The 20,057-nt window shown below is 47.4% G+C and overlaps 1 protein-coding gene across 1 annotated transcript in view; it reads right to left on the reverse strand.

Annotated features, from left to right (window-relative positions):
- Kcmf1 (potassium channel modulatory factor 1) overlaps positions 1-2,962 on the reverse strand; it is a 67,730-nt gene extending 64,768 nt beyond the window's left edge. Inside the window, exon 1 of the mRNA XM_059258002.1 lies at positions 2,800-2,962. Coding sequence (XP_059113985.1) covers positions 2,800-2,815 — 16 coding nt within the window. The 5' untranslated portion in view covers positions 2,816-2,962. The remainder of the gene's footprint in view (positions 1-2,799) is intronic.
- Positions 2,963-20,057: the final 17,095 nt, after the last annotated feature.

Genomic DNA, 20,057 nt, shown 5'->3' on the forward strand with positions numbered 1-20,057 from the left:
AGCCTGGAAAAGCGAGGAGAAGGCAAGAACATTAGAGGAGGCAGAGCTCTACCCTGTACTAGACCCAGTTCTGGGTCAAACTCCTGAGGAGAAAAACTGCAGACAACGTGGAGGACAGAAGAGAAAGAGCTCAGAAACCAGAGCACTAAAACAATGCTAGGCTAGGTGGGGTGTCACAGGAGGGAGGGGACATAGGGGGACTGGCTGGGTGGCTGCAAGTATGAGGCCAGCCTAGTGCATGAAGTGAGTTCGGGCCAGCCAAGAACCAGTACCATGATCCTGTCTCAAAAGCAAAGCTGAGGCCAGACAGCGTGGTGCACACCTTTAATCCCAGAACTCAGGAGGCAGGGTGGGCAGATCCCTGAATTTGAGGCCAGCCTGGTCTACAGAACAACTTCCAGGACAGCTGAGACTACATCGGAAAAACAGACAGACAAACAAAGCTGAAAGGATTAGCTGGCCCAAAGAAAGGAAAGGTAAGTGAAGACCTGGGCTTGTACCCTGTATCTGCTGATATGTCAATCCCTCCTGATGAAAATAACCACTGCCTGAAATGATATACAAAACATAGACATCTCTCTCCAACAGATGTGATACTGAAACTACCATTCCTGCATTAGGCCAGAGACTAGGCCCTTAAACTATTTCTGTCTGTTGACACATAACTTTAATTACAGTTCTGGGGAGGCAGAGGCAGGCAGAATTCATGGCCAGACCAGCCAGGGCTCCTTAGTGAGACCCTAACTCAAAGTAAATAAATAAAATAATAAATTTAATTAATGTATGTATCTAAATATAAAAATCACTTGTTAAACACTACACAGTATCTTCAACACATCCATTTAGAAAATATCTAGCATTAAGTTGCCAAAAAAGATGTTGCAAGTTTGAAGATATCAAGTAACTGAAAGGCAGCAAAAGTTTTATAAAAGCATCCTTTCCAGGACCAAATAGGGAAAGACAGGCTTAAATACATAGTGTGTGATTTACTGAAGGATATTATATCTACCTAAGCCATTTTAACTACTCTAACACACCATCTGAGGGTAAAGGACTCTTTCCAAGCTACTGCTCATTAAGAATATTCTGGATCTGGATGCTTCCTTAAGGTGAGGAGCAAAGATCTCAGTCCCCCATCTTCCTAGGCTGTTCTTCTGTCATTTAATCTAGTTCCTGAGGTAGAGCCTGCAGCCCATGCTCACTTCCATTTTGTCTTGAAGGTGGTCAATACACCTACTGCCATGTAAAACTAACCTTAACATCTCCAAATGGAATTGATTATAACCTTAATTACAACTTTTTTCAACAGGATGGGTTAACAGGTAGAGTTCCAAATATTTCTGTTCCTGACGGGGGCTAAAATAGTTATCCTGCTATTCCAACACTTGAACAGTTAGTAATCAAAAATGCTCCAAGAAGTCTCTTTCCTATTAGGTTTTTTTTTTTTTTTTTAAAAAATACAGAATCCGTGAACACAAAATGTTCAGAGCTAATCTCAATCTTGCCATTAGGAATGCAAATTCTGAAACTTGCACTAAATATATGTTAATCAATCAGGGTTTTACAACCCAGAAAATCCATGGTCTGTATTTCCCTAAGAATGCCCTTCCCTCGGTGAAGCACACCCTAGGATCCTCCACAAACTTTCTCCACTCCCACACCACCTATCCAGGACTTGAGAACCTAAGGGACATAATACTTTCAAGTCACTTCTCCAATCTCCCATTAAGCGTAGCGAAATAAACTTTCCACTAAGTCGGGTGACTACTTTTGAATGTAAAACCTGCTGTAGTGAAACAAAGATCACATAGCCCCCTCCCCCCTTCCTAAACCATATGGTAGTAAATTCAAGTTAACTTATTTTTCACCCGTTCCTCGCCTATCCGTCGGCCTTAAAAACACTTGTGCCTTTGTGCCGTGGGGCTGAGACGTGAGTGGTCTGATTCGTAGCCACAGAACCCTAGCGTGTTTTCGCAGGGCACCGCGGAAGTCCAAACGCCCCCCGACCGTAAGCCTGCTTCGGTGGGCAGCGCACGCGGGTGAGGGCCCGGGGCCGGCCGGGAGCGAGTTCCGCTCCGACCCGGTGACGGAGCAGGGAGTTTGCTCGCCGCGGCCGGGCTGGATCCGCCCCGGGAACTTGGCTTACCCGAGCCCAGGGACGCGCCGAGGCCTACCGCGAGGCCGGGCGAGCTCCAGTCAGCGAGGGCTGCCCGAGCCCGGGCCGCGGCGCCTTCCCGCCCGCACGGCCGCGGCCCTCAGGCGGGGCCGCCGCTCGCCCGTGGTCTCCCGGACATCGGACGCGTCCGCCGGGCCCGGACCCCGCTCCCCTGCCGCGGCCGCACGCCCGCGACCCGGCTCGGCCACCGCGCCGAGCTCTTCCGGGAGCCGCCGCAGCTAGGCCGCGCCGGGGGGCCCCGCGGTTCTCTCGGCCCGGCCGGCCAGGCCTCGGCGTCCGGTATGCGTCCCGAGAGCCAGGCTCCCGCCGGTAACGGGCCCCGCCGCCTCCCCTCCCCCTCTCCCGCCCCATGACAGTGCAAAGCCTCCGGCCGCCCGGCCGCCCCGCCTCCGGCTCCAGGCCCAGCTCAGGGCCGCCGCCGCAAGCCACGGTTGCGGCCACCGCTCCCGCTCTCGCTCGCTCTTCGGGCCACGGTCGCCTCGGGCCCACCCCCCACCCCCCCCAGCCCCGCGACTCGGGCCCGGCCCGCGTCGCCGCCGGTGCCCCGCTGCCCTCGGCAGCGCCCGGACCCCGGGCGGGGTAGGCCGAGGCCCAGGCGGTGGGGGCGGGGGCTCGGCTCTCACCTTCATGTCGGGACATCCTAGTTCAGACGCTGGCGGCGCGGCCCCTCCCGGGCTCCCGGCTGCAGTGTGCCCCCACCGCGGGCTCCCGGCGCTGCCCGCGCCCAGCCGGCCGACTCCCACTCGACTCCCGGGCTCGGCCGCGGGGGCGGGGTGGGCAGGGGAGCGCTCCCGCGGCGGCGGCGGCGGCGGCGGCGGCGGCGGCGGCGGCGGGGAGGCGGCGCGGGGCGGGAATGGGGCCGGGCCTGGCCGGGGCTGAGCTCCTCCAGGAGGCGGGTCCGACGCGGCCGCGGCTCCGCCGGCGCCCGCCGTGACTCGGTCACTCTTGGGCCCCCGCCGGCTCCCGGCAGCGGCGCGGCGTCCGCAAATCCCGCTCGTCCCCTCCCCCGGCCCGCCCCCCGCCCGTCTCCCGGCTCGGGCCGCCGCCTCCTCCTCCTCCTCCTCCTCCTCTTCCTCCTCTTCCGCCTCCTTCCGCCCGCCCCGCCTCTCGCCGCCACCCGAGGCCCCGCGGCCGGCGGGCGACCGTGCTCGGCGGCGGCCCGGCCGCGGTCCCGCAGCACCCCGAGCCCAGCCGCGGCCCGCCACGCTGCGCGTGGGGAGGACGAGGACGCGAAACGCCCCGGAGGCGGCTCCCCAGCGCCCAGGCGCGCGGCTGCCGGGCCATCGCGGACCGCTGGGGGACATGGGTCTGGGTGCTTCTGGAAAGCTTCGCGGGGGGACTCGGAAGGGAAGCAGTCGGGCGGGTCTCCGGGGCTTGCGTGTCCCCAGGCCCCGCGGGGAGGCCGCGGCCGAGGCCTAGCCAGCCACCTCGGTTGACGGCGGGGTTGCCGAGCCGCGCTGCCCGCCCCAAGGCGCTGCCGGGAAAACTTGGTGGGTTTCGGGGCTGGCTTGCTTTCTGCTCGTGGACTGCTCTTCTGTGTGTGTGTGGGGTGTGTGTGTGTGTGTGTGTGTATGTCCTTTCCCCCAACCTCACCCAGGCTGTGTGTGTGTGTGTGTATGTGTGTGTGTCCTTTTCCCCCAACCTCACCCAGGCTTCTTACAGTCAACTTTCTTTAAAGGCATTACTAATTCAGCAAATACTTGAGTCTACTCCTGACCACGTGTCAGTGGTGGCCTGGTGTAGGTAGAGCAGACCGCGTGTGTGTGTGTGTCCTTTCCCCCAACCTCACCCAGGCTTCTTACAGTCAACTTTCTTTTCAGGCATTACTAATTCAGCAAATACTTGAGACGACTCCTGACCACGTGTCAGTGGTGGCCCTGGTGTAGGTAGAGCAGATCGCGCCCGGGAGTTAAGACGCGTTCAGCCCTGGGATTCTGGTTCTTTCTGATCGGCTCGGTGTAACCTTGGACAAGTGACTTAACCTTGCTGAACCTCCGCTCTTTCTTGTGCGCTCTTGGTAGTTCATTTTGTCCTTGCCCACTCGAAATTGGGGAAAGTTCCCAGCTAAGTTTACTGAAACTGGGTTCCAGAATACTGCTTGCTTTGGCGATTTTCCTAATCTGCCCCCCACCCCCCCGACTGTGTGGCCTGGTTCAGGCGCTGATTGCCTTGGCTTCTGTGGCTTTCTAAAGGGCATACCAATAGATGCAGAAAGAGGTACAGTAACAAAATTTAGCATGTAAACTATCTAGCAGAGAAAGGACACTGTTCGTTACAATATTTTACTGAATGTGGTTTAAGATATGTCTGTTTTAAAAAAATATTAAAAGGTTTAATTTGAGGAAGTACGTAGTAGATCACCCCCTGCCTACTCAAGGAACTGTATATAGCTGTAATCACTGAAAAATAAACCTGAGGTTTCTTTGTTTTTTAATTTGGGGATTGTTTTGTTTGGGATAGAACCTCATGCAGCCAAGCCTGTCCATGAATCACTTATGTAGCTGAGGATGACCTTGAACTCCTGATCTTTCTGCCTTCCCCACCTCCCAAGTTCTTCTACCACACCCCCACCTTACTTGGGTTTAAATTAGGACTAAATCACCAGAAATATTCCTGATTTGTGTATGGAATTCCCACACCGATGTGAGGAGGAAGTCCAAGCTAACCAAAAGTAAGGTTACAAAGGTAGAGCAGGGTTGTAGTTGGCCTGCCTAACAAAGACACCCTGTTAGTAGGCAGGATCCTTTTTAAGCGGTTTTAAATTATTGGCAAGGGATTGTGGGTATCAGTCCAGTCTCTAAACTTCTTGAACTGTGAAAGTCAGACTAGCAGCTCTTACACACACACACACCATATCTCTTGAGTGAATGATGATTTTATATGAATTTGTATCAAAGTTTTTAAGCAGTCCTGTAAAAATGCTGGAACAGGGTGGCCCACAAAAGCAACGCCTCCAGAAAGAAATACCAGTAAGTATGAAAAATTGGATATGAAAAGAGGAGACTGTTTAGGAAGAGGGAGGGAGCTGGAGGTGGAGTATACTCCAGGTATAAGGAAAGTTCTGAGGAAACTCGGTATTGTGAACATGACTTGCTAAGGAAAAGGAAGTTGTGTTGTGTTGAAGGGTTAGCTCGTCTTGTTCAGGGGAGCAGATGTGCTGCCTTGTCTGACCTCCGAGGGACTCCATCAGTTCTCTGACGGTGATTTCATTGTTTTCAGTTGGGTAAGAGTAAGAAAATGAGCATAAAAAACTTCTTCCTTTTCCAGTAAGATTAGACTGGATCATGACTATAGTTATGAGGTTTATCAACTTCACTCAGGGGTTGGGCTTTCAATTCAAAAGAAACCAAAGTCCAGCTTCCTCAGAGGATGGCGGGAAGTTCCTGTAAGTTCAGCTCAGAAAGTGGAGGCAGGAGGAATTCAAGGCCTGGACTGCCTGGGTAACAGTGAAGGAGCTTGCTGTTGAATTCAGTCCTTGGGATCCATATGGTGAAGGAGAGAACGAACTATACATTGTCCTCCAATCTCCTTGTTCATACACTGACACAAAATTCAAGGCCTGACCCTGCCTCAAAAAAACAATATAAGTACAATCATTTATTTGCCTTGCTGCCATATGGGAAATGTCATTAGAAAAAAAATTACCTGGTGTGGTATACGTGGGAGGCACAGACAGGCAGAGTGCTGTGGGTTCAAGGCCAGCTTGAGCTACAGAATGTTACCATGTCTCAAAAAAAAAAAAAAAAAAAGTAAACCCTTATGCCAAATTGCTCATCAAATGAATTTTTTTTTTTTTTTCAATTTAGTATTCTGCCTCAGCTTCCCAAATTCTGGGGTTACAGGCACAGATGCTCAACCACTCACCAGATGTTTTCGTTGCTTAGTACCCAAGGTTTGCCTTGGCCTTGAACTCTTGATCTTCCTGTTCCCACCCTAGAAGTGTTTCCTCCCAGCACAGTCTCTCTGTCTGTGCCTCTTTGGTCTCTCCTAGTCCAGTTGTAAGTGACAAGTGTCTTTACCAAGCTAAGCTGTGTTCATGCGTGGCCCAGGTAAATTCTAATGAGATTCAAATAAAGTCTGTAGTCCAGCAGATCACTTCTTCCCATTGTCAGTTTTTTGGCCTGTGTTTTTCTGTAAAGGTTGTGGGAAAGTAAGCCAGGCGTAGTGGCGCACACCTTCAGTCCCAGCATTTGAGAGGCAGAGGCAGGCATCTCTGAGTTTGAGGACAGCCCGGGCTACATAGTGTTCTTTAAAGTATGAAATTAAATCATATGGGCAAAACTCTCACAGGCAATTAGATGCAGCTGAGGCTGGGGAGCTTGCTCGATTGTCTACGGAGAACTGAGATAATGGGAATATTCTATACTGTGATTACAATTCTTTACAATGCTGGATATACTTACCGGAAGTCAGAACTATATACCAAATAAAACTCCTTCAGCAAGAAAATCAATAGTATTTGGACATAGTGGCTCAAGCCTATGATTCCAACACTCAAGAGGCAGGATCAACACAATTGTGGGTTCAAGGCCAGCCAGATTTACAGGTGTTCCAGGGCATCTAGGGCCACATAGGAGATCTTGTCTCAAAAGTAAGACTAGAGAGATGGCTCAGCAGTTAAGAGCACCCAGAGCAGGTGACCTACAAGCACCTGTAACTTTAGTGACCTCTTCTGACCTCTACAGGCACCTGCATGTGTGTGGTGCACATACATAAATAAAACAGTCCTGTAAGTTTGGGTTGTTACAGAAGAAAAGATCTACTTTGCAAGTTCCAGGTCAGCCAGCCTCATAGGAGGTATCTGAAAAATCCTTCTAAAAAAAAAGAGCCAGGTGGTGGTGGTGAATGCCTTTAATCCCAGCACTCGGGAGGCAGAGCTAGGCAGATCTCTGTGAGTTCAAAGCCAGCCTGGTCTACAGAATGAGATCCAGGACAGGCACCAAAACAACACAGAGAAACCTTGTCTCGAAAAAATTGAAAAAACAAACAAACAAACAAAAAACCAAAGAGTTTGGGTGTAGTAATGCATGCCTGTCCTAGAACTCGGGAGATGGAGTCAGGACAAAGCCAGATAAGCTATACTGATGCCCTGTCTCAAAAACAACGAAGAAGCACCAAGGGGCCTGGGAGAGGGTCAGAGTGCTTGGTCTTCAGAGAATCCAAGATCAGTTCACAGCACCCAGGTTTGGCCCTTCACAAATGCCTGCAACTCCAGTTCCCGGGATCTGTTCCCTCTTCTGGTTCCACAAGTACCTGAACACAGGTGAAATACACATGTGCACATAAGGTGAAACTTAAAAAGCCAACAGCGAGCTCCTGTTGGCTAGGATGGGCTGCAGTTAACTGTGTAAGGCCGGATGTGTTTTCCAGCATCCTGACTTTCTGCCATGACCCTTCGCCTGCTTGCCCGGTGTTGATTCCTGCCTCTGGGCCACTGCACCTGCTCTCCGTTCTGTTTATTGGGAGATCAGATAATTCAAGCCCCTGTTCAAGTTCATATTCCCTGTACCTTAGTAAGTTTTCCTGTTTGCTCAGCTTGTCCCCATTCCAGCTCTCTGTCTCTCTGTCTGTCTCTGTCTCTCTCTCTCTCTGTGTGTGTGTGTGTGTGTGTGTGTGTGTAGGATATTTTTCATGTTTTTGTTTTCCTGGTAGACTCCTCTGGGGGCAGGGACCACAGGACCTCCTTCCATCACCAAGATATAATAGTGATGAGTGAGTGAATCAAGTCATTTGGAGCCCAGATGAAGTGGGATCATAATCAGAGGTGGTACAATCAGGGAAAGGGGCATCTCCATTCTGGGATGCAGTGAGGCTATGAGATGGCAAGACAGGTCCGTTTGGAAGCTTCTTGCTTGCTGCACTTTCTTATCACCTAGGGATGTGGGTGAGTAAACAGTTGGAGATAATCGGTCAAGGTTTATAATATTTTTCTATTTGTTTATATATGTGTGTGGTACAAACATATATGTGTGCATGTTTGTATGATGTGGCTGCACATACACTTGTGTGGAGGCCAAAGGTTAGTGTTAGGAATCTTCAATGACACTTCCACCTGATTTATTGAGTCAAGGTCTCCATCAAACCCAGATATCACCAATATGGCTAGTCTTGCTGGTCAGTTTGCTCTGGGGATTTCCATCTCTGACCCTCACTCACACTTGATGGCAAGTGGTTCACCCATGGAGCCATCTTCCTAACCCCACATATAATAATCTGAGAGGGCCTGAAGGAATGGCTCAAGGGTGAAGAGTGCATACTGCTCTTGCAGAGGACCCCAGTTCCTATCACCTGCATGGGTGGCTCACAACCACTCAGAACTCGAGCTTCCGGGGGATCTGAAGCCTCTGGCTTTCATAGGCACCTGTGCTCATGTGCACATATCCACACTCAAACACATGATTTTACATATAATTTAGTAAACTATAAGGGATTGGAGAAGTAGCTCAGTGGCTAAGTGTGAGTATGGCACTTACAGAGAACCTGAGCTTGGTTCCTAGCACCCAAGTCTAGTGGCTCACAACCATTGTAACTCCAGTTCTAGGAGCTCTGACTCCTAGCCTCTATGGGCACCCAAAAACTCACACACACACACACAATTAGGTCTTTAAAATAATCTGAGAACAGAGCTGAGATTGTAGCTCAGTTAATAAAATACTTGCCTAGCATGCAGGAAGTCCTGGGTTTGATCCTCTGTGCTATGTGCCATGTAAACAAGGTATAGTGTAAACAACACTTGGTAGGTGGAGGCAGGAGGATCAGGATTTCAAGGTCATCCTCAGTTTTGTAGTTGAAGGATATCGGAGTTACCTGAGATTCAAGAGGTCAGGGAGGCCAGGAGTGAAATCTCAGTGTGACAGTTCCAGTGCACTTAAGAACTCCAGCAGGTGTGGTGGCCTGCCCAAGATCAAGCCAGGCATCATTCCAGCATGGAGAGAGATTCATGAGCTCCACCCCTCACTGAGGAGCTAAGGAAAGTTGATGGCTTCTCCAGGAGGGAGAGTCAGTTTTCTTTAGGGGTGTGGCTCCTGGTAGGTCAACCATGTTCCAGTGGAGGAGCCCACACCCAGAAGTATATGGGCAATACAAACTGGACCTGATGGATTACTAAAAATTATAAAAGAAATCTGGGCGGTGGTGGCAAACACCTTTAATTCCAGCACTCAGGAGGCAGATGCAGGTGGATCTCTGAGTTTGAGGCCAGCCTGGGCTACAGAGTGAGTTCCAGGACAGCCAGGGCTACACAAAGAAACCCTGTCTCAAAAAAACCCAAAATAATAATAATAATAATAATAATAATAATAATAATAATATAGAAGACACACATTTGGGATGGGGCACTAGGGTGGAACTAGGGGGAGCTGGGGATGAATATGATCAAAATATTTTGTATGAAATTCTCAAAGATTAATAAGAAAATAAAACAAGGGGTTGGGCTAGGTGTGGTGGTGCCTGCCTTTAATCCCAGTACTTGGGAGTTCGAGGCCAGCCTGGTCTACAAAGAGTTCCAGGACAGCCAAGGCTGTTACTCAGAGAAACTGTCTTGAAAATCCAAAAACAAAACAAAACAAAACAAAAAACTAAGGGGCTGGAAAGGTAGTTTAAAGCATGTGCTGCTCTTGCAGAGGAGCTGGATTCCATTCTCAAGACCCACTTAGTGGCTCACAATTGTCTGTGTAACTCCAGTTCCAGATGATCTGACATCCTTTTCTGTGCTCTTTCTGGCTACTAGGCACACATGTTGTGCACATATATATATATTCAATCAAAACATTTATACACGTAAAACTTTTAAAATCTTAAACAAGGATTGGTAAGATGCCTAACAGTTAAGAGCATTTACTGCTTTTACAGAGAACCAGTATTCAGTTCTTGTACCCATGTGGCAGCTCACCACCACCTGTTACTCCAATTCCAGAGAGTGTCATGCACCTATTTTGGTCTCTGTAGGTACTGCACACATGTGGTGCAGTTACATACATGACAGCATCCCTCATACACATAAAATAATTTATAAATAAATATAATCTAAGGCCAGCCTGGTCTACAGAGCGAGATCCAGGACAGGCACCAAAACTACACAGAGAAACCCTTTCTTGAAACAAACAAACAAACAAAAAAATCTAAGAACAGTACGGCCAACAAAGACAAAAACCACGTAGTGGTTCTGAGTATGTTTCTAAAAGTCATAGACTACATATCTATCATTTAAACTTCTATGCCCTACACCCCAAGCAAATTATAAGTCAGGGAAGCAGTATTTAAAAGAGCTTTGTAAGCTGTGTGTGGTGGCGGCCCAGAATCACAGCACTTTGGAGATGGAAGCAAGAAGATTGGTTCAAGATCGTCTTCACTGCATAGTGAGTTTGAGGCCAACCTCGACTACATGAAACACTATTCAAAAATACTTGCAGTGGCCATGCTGATATATTCTGTACCCTTTCAATTTTCAGTGTATGGTCAAGTAATATTGGGAAGGAATTACTATTTAGTTAATACAGGACAGAAAACTTTTAAAAATGGTTGTCTTAGTTAAGGTTTCTATTGCTGTGAAGAGACATCATGACCACGGCAATTCTTAAAAAGGAAAACATTTAATTGAGGTTGCATCTTACAGCTCAGAGGTTCAGTCCATTTTCATCATGATGGGAGCAAGGCAGCTTGCAGGCAGATGTGCTGGTAAGTTTTGATCAGAAGGCAACAGGAAGTGGACTGTTACACTAGGTGTAACTTGAGCATATATGAGAGCTCAAAGCCTGTGAGTGCCCTGGGTGATATGGATAGGTTTGATGGGATGATCATAATTACAGCATCCAACTTAGGTCATATGTCCAGCACACCCATGGCAGACTCCAGGTGCGCCACCCTCTGAGGGCTGGTAATTAAAGACAGGTAAGAGTCCATTAGGTGGACTAATCTAAGACAGGCACAGCTGCCATGTTGGTGGGCTCCTGAGGTGGAGACGACAAGATTGGAGCCAAGGACCCCAATTCCCACTGTTTGCCTGAAAAAGTTTTAAAATAAAAGGGTTCAATGAGGCAGATAAGGCCCACATGCCAGATGAACAGGCTAAGCCTCAAGTAAAAAAAAAAAAAGCTGTAACATGCACAATAACGCCTTGACCCAGAGGAGCCTGAAACTGGACCCCCAAGATGACAACTGCCTACATAAGACCCAGGGCCAAATCAAGAAACACCACAATAGCCATAGAAGCAAAGCCCGCCAAACAGCCCACACATAAATACCTCAGCCCTTTGTTTAATAAAAAGCTTGTTTGCAACTCCCAGAGTCTGTGTCATTGACTCTGTGTCTCCTTACCCCCTACCACCCCCTCCCCCAAAGGGTACCCGGGTCAGTAGAGCCAGTACAGCAACAAAAGCCCACCTCCACAGTGACATACTTCCTCCAACAAGGCCACACCCGATCCAACAAGGCCACACCTCCTAATAGTGCTACTCCCTTTGGGGGCCATTTTCTTTCAAACCACCACAGTGGTACAATGAGGATAAGGAGTCTGAGGAGCTGAACCAACCACAAAGCATATGTTGTCAGGGGTATAGGTTAAAAGGAAAATAAATAAACACAAATAAAGCCAAGAGGGGACATCAAGGAGTTCTGCCGAAGCAAGATAATAGATTTAGGACTGTTTAGCTCAGCAGAGAGGCACTTGCCAAGCATACAGAAAGCTCTGGTTTCATCCCCAGCATAGGGAAAAGGTAAGTTACAGAGAACAAGAAATAGCCACAAGAGAGGAAGTTAAAGTGCCAGATACAGGCACAGGAGGTGGATGATGTGGAAGTGCAGATAGAGTTGAAGACATCAAGGCATTGCGTGGTGATGGATGAAGTCAGTCAGGGAGGCAGAATCTGGAGTGAAAACTGTGGAGAAGATCTGAGGTCCTGATGACTCTTGGGCAGGTAGTGTGCGATTGGAAATGTGGTGGTTTGAATGGGAAACTTTCCTCGTAGGCTCAGATGTTTGAATACTTGGACCCCAGTTGGAGGTACTGTTTGGGTAGGTTCAGAGGGCCTTGCTGAAGTATGTGATGTGTGTGTGTGTGTGGGGGGGGGGGCTGTGAAAGTTTAAAATCCACATGACATTTCCAGTTCACTCTCTGCTTCCTGCTTGCAGTTCAAGATGTATGTTCTCAGCTTCCAGCTCCATTGACCATGACTGCCTGCTGCCATACTTTCCTACAGTGATAGTGATGGATTCTTATCCCTCTGAAACATACACTCAAATTATAAACTCTTTCTTCTGCCTTAGTCATGGTGTTTTATCACAGCAATCGAGAAGAAACTAGCATGGGAAGAGGACACAGCTGATCTAGTAACCATATAGCACATACCTTTCTTACCCTTCCAGGCTCTAATCTGTGGTTAGAATCAGGGATTCTGAGGTTCAGGAGGGCTCAGATGCTGGCTTTACCATTGACTGGCATTGTGGCTCAGGGTGGTGAGTCTTGGAGAGCCTCACTTACCTTGTCAGTAAAAAGAAGACACAATGGCACCATACCTGAAGCTGCCCCCCCCCTTTTTTTTGACGTTGATTTACTTTGTGTGGAAGGGGGCATGTGTGCCACAGCATATGTATGAAAGTCACTGAACAACCCGTGGGAATCGATTCTCTCCTTCCACAATGTGGGTCCTGGTGATCAAACTCAGGCCATCAGACTTGGAGGAAAGTACCCTTACCCAGGCCCCATCCTGCTGGCTCCACATGCAAAAATTGTTTTTATTTTATTTATTCATTAACAATTAAAAACATAACAATTAAAAAAAATGTCAGTATATATATATATATATCTCTGTGTGGATACATGAGTGCGGATGCCCACAGAATCCAGAAAAGGCTGTCTGGTCTCCTAGAGCTGGAGTTACAGGCACTTGTGTGGTGCCGACTGGGGTGCTGGGAACCCAGTGCAGGTACTCTGAGAGGGCAGGGCTCAAGCTTAACAACTGAGCAGTCTCGACAGTCCTTCTTTTCTTTTACTCAAAATGTTTTACTAGATTTTTTTTTTTAAATACCACACAGCAGGCTTTTTTTCTTTTTTTTGTGCATTGGTGTTTTGCCCTCATGTATGCCTGTGTGAGAGTGCCAGATCCCCTGTACTAGAGCTACAGACAGTTGTGAGCTGCCATGTGGGTGCTGGGAATTGAACCTGGGTCCTCTGGAAGAGCAGTCAGTGCTGTTAACCTCTGAGCCATCACTCCAGCCTTACTAGATTTCTCTCTCTCTCTCTCTCTCTCTCTCTCTCTCTCTCTCTCTCTCTCTCTCTCTCTCTCTGTGTGTGTGTGTGTGTGTGTGTGTGTGTGTGTATGTGTGTGTATGTGCATTTGTGTATGCAGATACCTGGGGAAGCCAGAAGAGGGTGTCAGATCTCCTTTTACAGGAGGTTGTGAACCACCCAAGATGGATACCAGGAAACAAAGTCAGGTCCTCTGGAAGACTAATAACCTGTCTTAACCTCTAAGCCATCTCTCCAGCTCCAATTTCTTATTTTCTGACACCGTGACATAATTTTTGCTTTGGTGCTTTATTATTTGTTCTCTGGATCCCTCCATAACAATGTAGATTTCTTTCTTTCTTTTTTTTTTTTTTGTTTTTTGTTTTTTGTTTTTTGTTTTGTTTTGTTTTGTTTTTTGGTTTTTCGAGACAGTGGTGCCGTGCGCCACCACTGCCCGGCAACAATGTAGATTTCTTAAGGCAAGGACCTTTTCTACTTTCTTGAGTTTATAAAATTTTTAACTTTTGCCAGGAGTGGTGGTACACACCTTTAATCCCAGCATTCAGGAGGCAGAGCCAGGCAGATCTCTGTGGGTTTAAGGCCAGCCTGGTCTACAGAGTGAGCTCCAGGACAGTTAGAGCTAGATAAAGAGACCCTGTCTCAAAAAAATAATATTAAATTTTTAATTATTATTTTATTTTTGGTATGTGTGTGTAGTGTGGTTTACATGAGTATGTGGGTATGCATGTGGAGACCTTATTGCCTTGAGACTGTCTCTCACTGAGCCAAAAAGTTGGATGGTCTGGCTAGGCTGGCTGGCCAGAATCTCTTGGAATCTGTTTGTCTCTGCTGGGATTGCGGGCACATACAGGCATGCCCAGCCTTTTATGTGTGTGCCGGGGATTTGAACTCGCTCGTCATGATTGTAAAGCAAGAACTTTTACTCACTGAACCATCTCCTGAGCCTCAGCAGCATCTGAGTCATTTTGTTGAGAAGCTGTGTCACTGTGGAGTCCAGGACGCCTCCTGACTTGCTCTGTAGACTAGGCTGACCTTGAATTTAAAATCCCCTTGCCCATGTCCTCTCAGCACTAGACTTACACACAATTTCATTTTCCCTTTTTGTTTTGTCGAGTTAGAGTCTCACTTTGTTGCCTAAGCTAGTGAAGACTGATTCTGTGAACTCAGGGACTCATGCCTCAGCTTTTCTCATGCTGGAATTTATAAGCATGAGTCACCATGCCTAGCTGTTAAAATCTTTCCAAGCCAGGCACTGGGGATGCATGCCTTTAATCCCAGCACTCCAGAGGCAGAGGCAGGCAGATCTCTGTGAGTTTGAAGCCAGCCGGGTCTACAAAACAAGTTCCAGGACAGCCAAGACTACACAGAGAGACCCTGTCTTGAAAATCAATTATTTTTCTAATAAAGTAAATGCATAATGACTGGATGAATGTTAGACTTATATGGCTCTGAAGGGTGTCATAAGACAAATTTTTAAATGTTTTGTGTATGTGCACACATGTTTGTGTGTGTGAGTGCAGGCGTGTGTGTACCACAGAGTTCCTGTGGAGGTCATAGGACACTTTAAAGTATCAGCCCTCACCCTCCACATCGTTTAAGACAGGTTTTCTCATTGATAACTCTGTGTATGCCAGGTTATCTGAGCTTCTGCGGGAATTCTCCTGTCTCTGTCCTAGGAAGAACAGAACACTTGGATTCCAGCTACGTGCTACGTGTCCCGCTTCTATGTACTTCTATGACTCAGTTCCTCACGCTTCCAGGGCAACCTCGTCATCCACTGAGCTACGTTCTCAGTCTTTCTTTCCTCCTCGCTTTCTGTTTCTGATTTATTTAATTATTATTTTTATCTTTTTATTTTATTTTATTTTATTATGGGGTGTTTTGCCTGTGTGAGTATCTGTGCACCATGTGTGCCTGGTGCTCTCTGAGGCCAGAAAATGACATCAGTTCCCCCAGAACTGGAGTTATAGACGGTTTGTGGGGTACCATATGGGTGTTGGGAATCAAACCCTGGCTCTGGAGGAGCAGCCAGTGCTCTTAACTAGTGAGCCTTCTTTCCAGCCCTTTATTATTATTTTTTGCAATAGTATTTCACCCTTGTAGCTCTGGCTTGCCTGGAACTCACGATGCAGACCAGGCTGGCCTCAAACTCACAGAGATCGGCCTGCCTCTGCTTCTTAAGTGCTGGGATTAAAGGTGTGTGCCTCCTGGGCATTTTGTTTTATTTTTAATTATGTGTATACATGTGTATCTATGTATGGGTTTGTTTACATGAGTTCAGGGCCTGTCTAAAAGGAAAAGAGGAGGAGGAGGAAGAGGAGGAGGAAGGACGCAAGAACAAACAAATAGGCTCCAGAGGTGGTTAGTAGAGAGGCTCAGAGTGAGGGTTGAGTCCAGTGTTTAGAGGCTTAACAGAAGGATCCAGGAGAGGAGACAAATCGAGGAGCTTGGGGCGGGGCCGGGTGAGGGAGGCAGAGAGGTCAGCTTTCACTGGGAAGATACTTCCTCACCCTCCTCGGTGCCGAAGGGATAATTGCCAGTGGAGAGAAGGGTCCGTCTGGTGGAGGAGGAACTTGTGGTGTCATGGCCATCTTTTCAGAGTTCAAGGCTAGTTCTGCCATTTCAGTCTCCTTTGACTTCCTTCATACTCTAAAAAAATCTCCTTGGCTACGTAGGAGTTCAAGACTGGGATAGATGAGACCCTGTCTCCAACTAAGCAACACACACACACACACACACACACACACACACACACACACAAGGTTGAACATGGAGCTACACCTGTAATTCCAGTCCCAGGGAAGCTGACACTAGAGGATCTCAACATTGACGTGAGCCTAGACAACAGAATGACACACACATTTATGTGCCTGCACAATACAATAAATCATTTAAATTCAATATAATAATTAAAAAGAAAAAAGAAACCAGAAAAGGATAAGGAACGAAAAATAAGCTGTAGGACTGGGGGTGTAGCTCAGACATACAGCTCTTGTCCAACATGTGTGAGGCTTTGGATTAAGTCTAGAGAGAGACTCATGGGCCGACAGGATGGCTCAGGAGGTGGAGCCTGATGACCTGCCTGTTTGGTTTGCTTTCTATCGCTAGGATGAAACACGGTGACTGGAAACAACTTGGAGAGGATAGGGTTTGTTCTACAGTTCCACATCACAGTCCACCACTGAGGGAACTCAGGGCAGGAATTTCTTGGAGGCAGGAACCGAAGCAGAACCACAGAAGAACACTGGCTTGCTTCTCCCAACACCACACCAGGATTTCATTATGTAGCCCTGGCTGTCCTGGAACTCATTGTGTAGACCAGACTGCCCTCTAACTCACAGAGATCTTCCTACAGCTGCCTCTCAAGTGCTGGGACATGCATCACCCCACCCGACCATGGGGGAGAGGAGGGAATTTTTGAAGGGCTCACCAGGAAACTGAGGCAAGGAATGGGATGGGGGGATGAGCTGGTCAGTCCAGTTGGCCAGCAGGAGGTGTCCAGCACCCCGTCTCAGTTCCAGTGGTTCTAAGTGTTGCTCCTAAGCAGCATGCTCATGAGGAGAAACGAAGACATAAAGAGGAAACAGGAACCGGAACTCTTCTGACATTGCTGGCTTCTAGCAAGGACATTCTTGGAACTGCTTCCTTGGGGTGCTTGCCCTACCTGACCAGTTTCTGTCTCCTGTGTTCATCAATTCTTCCTTCAGGATAACCTTCAGGAAGGACATAGAGCAGGGAGGAAGTCAGGAAGTAAATATTGAATGTCCCTGAACACTTAGATCAGCTCCATCAGAATTTCTGAGGGTGGGGCCCAAGGACCCACAATTGAAAGGACACCCCACCTGTAACCTGATAATGCAATAAGTTGAAAAAACTCCCCATTAAGCACTCAAGACCACTTTCACAGTATTCCCATCCCTTCCCCCACTAGGCTGCCCTGTACCATTTATACACTTACCATTTACAGACTTCCAGTTCAACCTTACACTTGACTTTCACAGTGCCCCTTCAATTCTGATTTGTAAAACGAGTGAAGGATTGTGTCCCTATCCCCATACCAACATTTTGCTCTGTCTCATTAACTGCCAAATTCTTCATGAAGCCAGTTCCTGTTTCAACTGAGGCTTCAAAATCACAATTTAAAAACCCTTACATATCTACACATACCCTTGGAGGAACAGGACTGTGTATGGCTACCCTAAGGAATGTTAGAAAATGAGGTTATGTGAAAACATAAGGGCTTGAAGGCAGGTGTGGTGCTGCAATCTCAGCACTTACGAAATAGAGGGGCTGCCAGGGAAATTGGGATTCCCTAGTATTGTTAATAAAAGAATTTAAGGGCTGGTGAGATGGCTCAATGGGTAAAACTACCTGCAGTCAAGCCTGAAGAGCTGAGTTCAAACCTCAGGACCCACATGTTGGAGGGGGAGAACTAACTCCCAAAAGTTGTCCTCTAACCTCCACAGCTATGCTGTGGCACCTCCTGGCGAGCTCTGTAGCAACCACACCATGGATAGGCCTTCTGGAAAGAAGTGCATTATCTCACTAGAGGGATAATTATTCCTCCCATCTCTTTGGCAAGGCTTAAGGTAAATCAGCCTTCCTGAGGCATGGTCTCTACCAGGTGATTGGCAAGTGTCTTAGTTTATTTGTTTGTTTATTTATTTATTTATTTATTTATTTATTTATTTATTTATTTATTTCTGAGGCATGGTTTCTCCATGTAGCCTTGGCTGTCCTGGAACTCACTTTGTAGACCAGACTGGCTTAGAACTCAGATATTCATCTGCCTCTGCCTCTGAGTGCTGGGATTAAAGACTTATGCCACCACTGCTTTGCTTTTAGTTATACAACTCAGGACCACCTACCCAGGAGCGACACCACCCCTTGTTGGCTAGAACTTCCCACTTTGGTCATCAAACAAGAAAATGCTTTACAGATTTGCCTGTAGGCAATCTGATGGTGGCATTGAGTCCCTTGAGATTCCCTTTTCCCGAATGATCCTGGCTTGTGTCAAATTGTCAGAAAAACAAACAAACAAAAAACAGAACAATAGTCCCAACTGTATTAACTCTTCTGTCCTGAGTAACTTGGAATATTATGTTTCCACCCAGGCCAGACATAGATTATTTTGACCAGAAAGAAATAGCTTTCTTTCCCTTATGGAGTCCAACAGAGTTCTGATATAGGTTATTGTAATAGAGGCAGGAGGATCAAGATTTGAAGGCCAGCCTTGACTACATAATGAGTTTGAGGCAAGTCTGCGATACATGAGACTCTGTCTCAAACCAAATCAACAAATGATTGAAAGGCTAGAAGCCACCCAAAACAGCTGGACCAGCGGGGCAGTGGCATGCCCTGTGATTCCAGCCACTGGGGAAGCTAAAGCAGGGGGCTTTCGAACTTAAGGCAAACTGATGAACTAAACCTTTTCCTGCAGTACTTGTCTATTCTAAGTGTGGTAGCCAAAAATCATGAAGTCACAACAGCAGAAAAGGGTTCCCGAAGGAAGCAATAAATAAGGCAGTAATGAACTACACCAGAAGGTTTTTGGGTGTGGCCTCATAAAGTCAGTAAACTCCACATCCATATCCCTAGATAGCATCTTACACTCTAAGGACAAGATGCACTGAAACTATTAGCCATAATATTAATTCAGAGACAGCCTGTCCAAAAGAGTGCAGGCTCATTTTAGGAAAAACAGGCATTCCCCATGTGAGCAACTAATCTATAAAAAAAAAAATTAAATTACATTTATTTACTGTGTGTATGGGTGGTAGGGGACACATGCCATGATGTGCACATGGAGATCAGAGGACCACTTTCTTTGGACTGCCAGCTCCTGAAAAATGACACAGAGACTTTTTATTAATTGGGAAAGCTTGGCCTTAGCTTAGGCTTGTTCCAAACTAGCTCTTAAAACTTAAATTAACCCATTTGTATTAATCTACTTTCTGCCACGTGGCTCGTTACCTCTCCTTAGTACCATATGTTCAACTTCCTCTGCATCTGGCTGGCAAATCCCCCACCTCTCAGGTTCTTTCCCTGAGTTCCTTTCTCTCTCCTCAGAAGTCCCACCTATTCTCTCCTGCCTAGCTATTGGCCCTTCAGCTCTTTATTAAACCAACCAGAAGGTGCCTTAGGCAGGCAAGGAAAGACACAGACACATCTTCACATGGTGTGATCAAATATCCCACAACACTAATCTCTTTAATTATTCAAATCTTTTTGTTGTTTGTATAGATCTATCTATCCATCTATCTATCTATCTATCTATCTATCTATCTATCTATCATCTATTTGTGTTGAGTGTATGATCATGTGTATGTATTTGTGTATGTATCTGTTGCATGTAGATGCCAGAGGAGTGGGTCAGATGTTTTTTATCACTCTCCACCTATTCCTTTGAGGCGGGGTCTCTCCCTAAACCCAGGGGTTTGCATTCTCTCAGGTAGGCTGGAAGCTAGCAAGCCCCAGTCTCTGACCCTGTTGAAAGTGGTGTTATAGGTATGCTTGGGATGCCCAGTGTGTTCCATAGGTGCCTGGATCTGACCTCTGGTCTTTATGATTGAGGAACAACTGCTACTAACTTCTTAACCATCTCTTCAGCCCTGTTAGTTGAGACAAGGTCTCCAT

Source organism: Peromyscus eremicus, chromosome 3, assembly GCF_949786415.1.
Source record: "Peromyscus eremicus chromosome 3, PerEre_H2_v1, whole genome shotgun sequence".
Taxonomy (NCBI): domain Eukaryota; kingdom Metazoa; phylum Chordata; class Mammalia; order Rodentia; family Cricetidae; genus Peromyscus; species Peromyscus eremicus.